The following is an 8,800-nucleotide window of genomic DNA, read 5'->3' as shown; positions in this document are numbered from 1 at the left end:
TCTGGTCCAGTGTATCATCTAAAGCCCTTGTTTCTTTGGAGATGTGTGCTTAGAAGATCTGTCATTTGCAGAAAGCACCGTGTTGAAGTCTCCCAGTATAAGTGTATTATTATCTAAGTATGTCTTTACTTTGGTTATTAACTGATTGATATACTTGGCAGCTCCCGCATGAGGGGCATAAATATTCATGATTGTTAGGTCCTCTTGTTGGATAGATCCTTTAAGTATGATATAGTGTCCCTCTTCATCTCTTACTACAGTCTTTGGGATAAACTTAATTAATCTGATATGAGGATGGCTACCCCTGCTTTCTTTTGAGGACCATTTGAATGGTACATGGTTCTCCAACCTTTTATTTTCAGGCTGTAGGTGTCCTTAGGTCTAAAATGAGTCTCTTGTAGACAGCAAATAGATGGGTCTTTCTTTTTTATCCAGTCTGAAACCCTGCACCTTTTGATGGGGTCATTAAGCCCATTCACGTTCAGAGTTACTATTGAAAGATATGAATTTAGTGTCATCATGATACCTATTCAGTCCCTGTTTTTGTGGATTGTTTCCTTGGACTTCCTCTTTCTTTTACAGAGTCCCCCTTAATATTTCTTGCAGAACCGGCTTGGTGGTCATATATTCTTTCAGCTTCTGCCTATCTTGGAAGCTCTTTATCTCTCCTTCTATTCTGAATGAGAGCCTTGCTGGATAGAGTATTCTTGGCTGCAGGTTCTTCTCATTTAGGACCCTGAATATATCCTGCCAGCCCTTTCTGGCCTGCCAGGTCCCTGTGGAGAGGTCTGCTGTTAACCTAATATTTCTCCCCATAAAGTTTAGGGATCTCTTGTTTCTTGCTGCTTTAAGGATCTTCTCTTTATCTTTGGAATTTGCAAGTTTCACTATTAAATGTCAAGGGGTTGAGTGGTTTTTATTGATTTTTTTTGGTGGGGGGATCTCTCTATCTCCTGGATCCGAATGCCTATTTCCCTCCCCAAGTTAGGGAAGTTGTCAGCTATGATTTGTTCAAATATGCTTTCTGGTCCCCTGTCCCTTTTGGTGCTCTCTGGAACCCCAATTAAAGGAAAATTAGATTTTTCCTTCTGAGGCTGTCATTTAATTCCCTTAGCCTTTCCTTGTGGTCTTTTAATTGTTTTTCTCTTTTTTTCCTCAGCTTCCTTCCTTGCCATCAACTTGTCTTCTATGTCACTCACTCTTTCTTCTACCTCTTTAACCCTCACCGTTAGGACCTCCAGTTTGGATTGCATCTCATTTAGTTGATTTTTAATTTCGGCCTGATTAGATCTAAAGTCTGCAGTCATGAAGTCTCTTGAATCCTTTATATGCTTTTCTCCAGAGCCACCAGTAGCTTTATAATTGTGCTTCTGAATTGGCTTTCTGACATCAAATTGTAATCCAAATTCTGAAACTCCGTGGCAGAGAATACCGTTTCTGAATCTTTCTTTGTGGTGAGTTCTTCTTTCTAGTCATTTTGCTCAGTGCAGAGTGACTAAAAACAAGTTGTACTGGAAAAAGGAAGAAAAAACAAAGACAAAATAAGGAGGGGAATCCTCTCGTTCTACATACTGTAAATCCCTCGACTTCCCCTGGAGCTTTCCAGTGCTGCTTGGTCAAGAACGTGCTCTTCCCCTGTCCTTCCACCTGGTCTTCTGGGGGAGGGACCTGCTGTGCTGATTCTCAGGTGTGTGCACCTGGGGGCGTTGCCCCACCCCCTGCCAGGTGCACGGCTCAGTGGGGGCTGTTTATCCTGTGAGGTCCCTGTTCCCTGGCGGCCCCGCTCCGCCCCAGGCACAGGGTGACACCAGGAGGGACAACAACACTGGCCTCGGCCAGCTCTCCAGCTCTGGAGTCAGCTCCCGCAGTAACTACCGCAGTCTCCCAGTCCGCACTGGCCTGGATGCTCCCGGGGGGCGGGGGATGCCCGGCGGCTGGAGCCTCCTTGCTTGTCCGGTGCCCTCCCCGCTTCCATCTGTCCCGAGCAAACGCAGGATCCTGGGCTGTGTCCCCTGGCGCCCTGGGATCAGGGCCTGTGCTGCTGGAATCGTGCTCCCGCGGCCGTGGCTCCCGAAGGCAGCAGGGCGCAGCCCCCCCCTGTCCGGAGCCGCCAGCTGAGCTTTTCCCGAGGCCCCGCCGGACGCGCGCTCCAGCCCTTTACCGAGCTCGGCCCGCGGTCTGTGGCGCGCTCTCCCCCGGGCGCACTTCCTCTGGTAGTGACCCCGGGAACCTGGAGGCTCCACTGCCCCTCCTGCGGTTCTGCCCAAGTTCCCTGCTAAGCGCCTTTCTGTCCGGGTAGAATCCGGTGCGGATTTTTAAAGTTCCTGCTTCTCCGGGACGGGCTTTCCTGTCCCAGGGGGCTTTTGCCGTGCGGGGCCTTAGCCCGGCTCCTCGCGGGGCCCCTCCCCCACTTGATTCTTTTTTATTTATTTGTTTTTCCATCTTCCTACCTTGTTAGAAGCGCAAACTCTTCTCTCTGCAGCGTTCCAGCTGTTCTCTCTTTAGAGCTCACGTCGAATTCGCAGGTGTTCAGGATGACTTGAAAGTTATCTAGGTAAGTTGGTGGGGACAGGTGACTTGGGGGCCCTACTCCTCCGCCATATTGCCCCGCCCCCTCTGATTTAGCATTTAACATTAAGCATCCTATGCATAAAACACGTCTTTTCGCCTCTAGGCTACGGATTGCCCATAGGCAAAATGGTGACGATCATACTCACCCACACGAGTTCTCATGAAGACTACATGCTAATCAATGCATGTAAAGCACTTACTCCAATCCCCGGTACTTACTAGGAGCTCAGTAAGTGGTAGCTATTGATCGCTATTATTGAAACCTGTGAAATGGAGACCAAATACACTTCTCGGAGCTGATGTAAATATAAATTAACAGAGATGTGTACAGATCTAGCATAGTAGTGGACACACAGCAATCAATGAATGTCAATTCTTTCCCTTGAGAGTAAAAACTGCTTAGCTCTGACACTAATATAGTTCTTATTAACTTTATTATGAGTCCCTCTTTACTTTTTTCTTGCACCACTAAACTGGGACTTCATTCAGAGATGGTACTCTGTCATTTATGTCTGTATTCTTTGCAATGAAATGTTCGTTGATTTTGTGAGGAAAAGCCTAATTAATACCTGGACTCTGACCTGGACAAAGGTTTTCTTTAATGCAAATTGTTTTAACTTTGGAATACTTGATCGTGGACTATATAAGGATAACTGGTAAGAGGGAAGTGGTAGAGGAAGGAAGAAAAGTCTGGGATGGGGTTGGCCTGTAATGGACCATAATGTGATTTATAAGCCCTTTATTGATGGATATTTTTATAGTTGTCCAGTTTTTGCTAGTGCAAACATTGCTTCCATAGATATACTGGCATGCTTATTTTTGCCCATGTATAGAAATATATCCATACGACACATGTAAGGAAGTAGAATTATTGGTCAACATACATTTAAAATTTTTATACATATTACAAAACTACCATCTAAAAATATTGCATGGATTTACATTCCCATCAAAGATATCTGAGAATGCTTGTTTTATACCCCTTTAATTATACTCATTTGCTTAAATTGTCTCCTTTTTTTAAGAGCCCATAGCTGAAAAGTGACACTACAGTTACCATGCATATTTGTGTGCTTATCAGTGATGCGGCTGAATCAGGAGCATGCTGCTAAACTACATCTCCCAGCATCCTTTGCACCCTGGTATGACCATGTGACTAAATCTTGGTATGACCATCTGACTAAATCGTGACATGTGGACAGCAGTGATGCATATAAATGCCAGACCTGGCCCTTCAAACCTTGGATGATGGTTCTCACTTCCTCTCCTTCTCTCTTTCCCTGCTTGTCTACAAATAAAATTTTAAGTGGTGAGCCCCAAGGCTCTGGAGGATAACAGGTGTTATCAGGAAAGACCCTAGGTCCCTGGGCAACTGCAGGAAGGAGAGCACCCCTTGGCAAGCTGCACCAAATTAAGGCGCTGGTGAGAAATAAATCTCAGCATGTTGAGGTGCAGAGATTTGGGGTGTCTGTAACAGCAGCAGATTGCATTGTGCTGTCCTTTACAATCCTCTTAGACTCACCCCTTACTCCAGCCACTGTTACAGGCTTTATAGATGAGCTATACAGAAGGTAACTGGAGAGTACACCATGTCCAGTCTATGCCCAGTGTTTGTTTCAACAGGACCGGCAGAAGACCCACAGGAACCCACTCAGCACTCATGGATCTGCAGCTCATAGGGCTGAGTGAATAAAATACACATGATGCTGGAAGAGAGAAATAAAAGGGACACAGGTTGGAAAAAGAAAAGAAGAAAAATTATTGTTATTTGCAGATAGCATGAGTATTTATACTGAAAATCCTATACTGAGTATTTATACTGAAAATCCAGTACAAAGGATTTGTAGCTAATATATGAGATTGTGAAGATTGTAGGATACAGGACAAATGCACAGAAACCAATTTTGTTTCTGAATACTACATGTGGCAATTGGAAAGTAAAATTTACAATTAAACATACAAAAGTATTGAAAACACTAAATACATGGAAATAAATTTAACAAACGATACACACGCCCTCCACAGTAAATGGTCTGAAACACTGCTGGCAGGAAGGTTAAAGATTAAAGTGCTAACTACTGGAGCACTCTAAGAGTCCATCCATACGTGAATGAGTAAGGATAGGTGTGGTGTGTAAGTATACACACCTGGGTGTGCACACATACATACTCACTCGAATATTATGCAGACATTAAAAGAAAAAGAAGATGAGATCATGTTATTTGAGGCAACATAGATGGACCTGGAGGGGATTATGCTAAGTGAAATGAGTCAGACAGAGGAAGACAAAATACCACTCGATTTCACCCCTGTGAGGAATCTAAAAAATGAAAAGGAATAAACAAACAAAAAGCAGAATCAGACCTGCAAACACAGAGAACAAATGGATGGTTACCAGAGGGGAGGTGGGGGTGGGGTGGGGTAAATTGGTGAAGGGGTGCAGGAGGCGCAGGCTTCCAGTTATGGATGGATAAGTCATGGGGATGAAAGGTACAGCACAGGGAATATGGCCAATGGTATTGGAATATGTTGCATAGTGACAGATGGCAGCTACACTTGTGGTGAGCACAGCAAAATGTTTGAATTTGTGGATTCACTGTGTTATGCACCTGAAACTAGTGTAACATGGGTCAACTACACCCCAAAAGATTTTAAGTGCCAAATAAAGGGAAAAGTATACTGTATTTATGATTTGAAAGACTCAGCATTGTGGAAAATATCAATTCCCCCAAAAATTATCTCTAGATTCAGTGCAATCATAATTATGATCTCAAAGGTAATTTTTATAAAAATGCATAGCTGAATCTAAAATTTATATGGTAATGTAAAGAGCCTAGAAAAGCCACCGCTATCTTGAAAAAGAACAAAGTGGGAGGACTTAGAATTCCTGATGTTAATTCATACAATTACATCCCAGTAATCCAGACAAGCTCATATTGGTGAGCTAACAGAAAAATAGATTGATAGAGAATAAAACAGAGTCTTGAAATAGAGCCACATTCTTATACTCAATCTGATTTTTTAAAAAAGATTTTATTTATTTATGCATGAGAGACGCGGACAGAGGCAGAGGCACAGGAAGAGGGAGGAGCAGGCTCCCTGCAAGAAGCCCGATGCAGGACTCGATCCCAGGACCCTGGGATCACGACCTGAACCACAGGCAGACGCTCAACCACTGAGCCACCCAGGCGTCCCTACTCAATCTGATTTTTGACAAAGATGCAATGCAATTTAATGGGAGAGTCTTTCCAACAACCATTTTCGTAAAACTGGATTATGTGCGGAAAAAGTAAAGTTCAACTCACACCTCACACATGCACATGCACACACACATTTTTTGAGTGGCATTATACACACAAATTAGAAAGCTAAAGTTATAAACCATGTAGGAAATGGTTTTATGTGACAGGGAAATAGGTAAATTTTATTAAGCTGTCAAAAGTAATAACTATAGGGCAGCCCAGGCGTCTCAGAGGTTTAGCGCCGCCTTCAGCCCAGGGTGTGATCCTGGATACCCGAGATCAAGTCCCGCATCAGGCTTCCTGCATGGAGCCTCTTTCTCTCTCTGCCTGTGTCTCTGCCTCTCTCTCTCTCTCTCTCTCTCTCTGTCTCTGTCTCTGTCTCTGTCTCTTATGAATAAATAAATAAAATCTTAAAAAAAGTAAGAGGTATAAATTTAAGTACTGATAATTTATATTTCACCAAAATTGGAAGCTTCTATTTACGAAAAGGCACTGTTGGGGTGCCTGGGTGGCTCAGTCGGTCAAGCATCAGCCTTCAGCTCAGATCATGATCCCAGGAGCCTGGGATCGAGCCCTGCATTGGGCTTCCTGCTCAGTGGGGAGTCTACTTCTCCCTCTCCACCTACCCACTGCTCATGCTCTCTCTCACTATTTCTCTATCAAATAAATAAAATCTTTTAAAAAATGAATATAGGTAGGGCAGGTGCCTGGGTGGCTCATTTGGTTAAGTATCCAACTCTTGATTTCCACTCAGGTCATGATCTCAAGGTCCCGAGGCTCAGTTCCATGATCAGCACAGAGTCTGTTCGAGATTCTCTCTCTTTCCCTCTGTCCCTCCGCCTGCTCATGCACACATGTGCCTTCTCCCTCTCTCAAATTAATTAATTAATTAATTAAAACCTTAAAAATAGTATAGATGGGTAATAGCTAGTACAAACGAATGGGGAAAAGATTGAGATAAAAGCCCTATCTTAATTATATATATGCCATATTGCCATGTCAAAGACATAAATCTATTTCCTTTTATTTAGTCACCCCAATGTTTACCTCAGAATGAATAAAATGTGCCTAATCCATCCACTTGGTGGATATTAGGTTGTTTCTGATTTTTTTCAATACAAAGATGCTGTGAATATCCTCCTATATATCATCTATCTCTACTTGTGGGAACCATATAGAAACATTTGTTAAGTATTTGTCATTCTAAGAATAAAATGATGGGGTTGTTAAATTTGGATTTCTAGGTTTACTAATAAAGTTGACCATCTTGTCATGTGAGTTACCAGTCACTCATCATTCATCAGCGATGACTTGCTTTCTCATAGACATTGTTCACTTCTTCCATGGGTAATTCAGATTTTATTACTGATTGAAATGAACTCATTGTTTGTGAGATGGGAAACATATTCCTGCAGTTTTTCTTTGGCCTTTCAGTATTATGTTTGGAATTGCGTGGCCATAGAAGTTTTTCAATCAGGAGATGAGAGGTCCAATTATTCAAGACCATGTTCAAGGCCAGTGGAGAGTTTTCCGAAGCACCACATGGACCTCTTTGTTCCTCAGGCAGTAGATGATGGGGTTGCACATGGGCGTGACTACCGTGTAGATGACTGACAGCACCTTGTTGAGGTCCATGGATTTGATACGGCTGGGACGGCAGTAGATGAAGAGGGCTGCTGAGTAGAAGATGCCCACCACAATCAGGTGGGAGGCACAGGTGGAAAAGGCCTTGCGTCGGGCAGCGGCTGATGGCATGAGGAGCACAGCCACCACGATGGCTGAGTAGGAGGCTAATGCTGCCAACAGTGTTCCACAGAAGATGACGATGGCAGAGATGAAGTCCACCAGCTCCGTCAGGGCCACGTGGGTGCAAGACAGGTTGAGCAGAGGGGAGACATCACAGAAAAATTGGTTGAGGACATTGGGGCCACAGTAGGACAGGCTGGCAATGCAAGATGTCTTGACCACTGAGACCAGCAGCCCCCCAATCCATGAAGACAAGGCCAAGCCCAGGCAGACCTGGGGCCTCATGAGCAGTGGGTAGTGGAGAGGGCGGCAGATGGCCACGTAGCGGTCATAGGCCATGGAGGCCAGGAGGGTGCACTCCGTGCAGATGAGGACTATAAAGAAGAATAGCTGGGTCATGCAGGCTGTGAAGGGTACATGGCAGGGTCCAGTCCAAAGCCCCAGGAGCAGACTGGGCATGGTCACTGACACATAGCACATCTCTAGGCAGCTCAGGTTACCCAAGAAGAAGTACATGGGCTTGTGGAGCTCGCTGTGACTGCAGATGAGGTAGATGATGAGGGTGTTTTCCAGGAGGGTCAGCAGGTAGAGGGTCAGGAAGACAGCAAACAGGGCATTCCTTATGCCCGGCCTGGTGGACAAACCCAGCAAGACAAACTCCTGGACTCTGGTCATGTTGCCCAACTCCAGAGAACTCTCCATCTGCAGAGAGACAAATAAAGTGTATTGACGTTCTGGTCTCTTCAAAGACACTTAGTTAGAAAAAAAATAGGGAGTATGTTCACAGTGAGTGAAACCCTAGGACTGGGCTAGCCCAGCTTCTGTTGGAAATTGACTTTTACAGACAAACGCTGAATAGACTTTGGAGAATAGACAAACTCTGAGCATGAGATCACCGTCATTACTCTGATTGGTCTTCCTAAGTCCGAATCTTTATATAATCAGACTGCCTGAAAATTGGGAGAAAATCACTGGCCTCCGATAAGGTTGTTACAATAAATAAGGCAGTAGATGAGAATTGGTATAGCAAATAAGAAATTAGGATTGTTATTTCTGTTCCAAAAAAAGTTCTTTTTTCCCCTCTTTGTATACTTTGCATAGGAATTTGGGAGTATTTTTAAAAATCTGGAGTAGAGCAAGACTGCCAGCTCCCTTGTTTGAAAAGGTTCCTCTTCTCAATGTAAACTTATTTTGATAATTGTATTGTAGGTCACCAATGATGGTGTTCAAGAAGAGCACAG

At 44.0% G+C, this 8,800-nt stretch overlaps 1 protein-coding gene across 1 annotated transcript; it reads right to left on the bottom strand.

Moving 5' to 3' along the window:
- Nucleotides 1-6,742: 6,742 nt before the first annotated feature.
- On the bottom strand, nucleotides 6,743-8,261 carry LOC140642595 (olfactory receptor 6Z7-like). Its single transcript, XM_072843389.1, has one exon. It carries the CDS (start codon nucleotides 8,259-8,261, stop codon nucleotides 7,323-7,325), a length of 939 nt encoding a protein of 312 aa, XP_072699490.1. The 3' UTR covers nucleotides 6,743-7,322.
- Between the last annotated feature and the right edge of the window lie 539 nt (nucleotides 8,262-8,800).

Source organism: Canis lupus, chromosome 1 (assembly GCF_048164855.1).
Source record: "Canis lupus baileyi chromosome 1, mCanLup2.hap1, whole genome shotgun sequence".
Lineage (NCBI taxonomy): Eukaryota > Metazoa > Chordata > Mammalia > Carnivora > Canidae > Canis > Canis lupus.
Note: the sequence above shows the minus strand (reverse complement) of the source record. Positions and strands in the feature narration are given on the sequence as shown.

What these genes read in the sequence shown, in the direction of transcription:
- LOC140642595 (XM_072843389.1), bottom strand. Translation starts at nt 8,261, where the DNA reads ATGGAGAGTTCTCTGGAGTTGGGCAACATGACCAGAGTCCAGGAGTTT.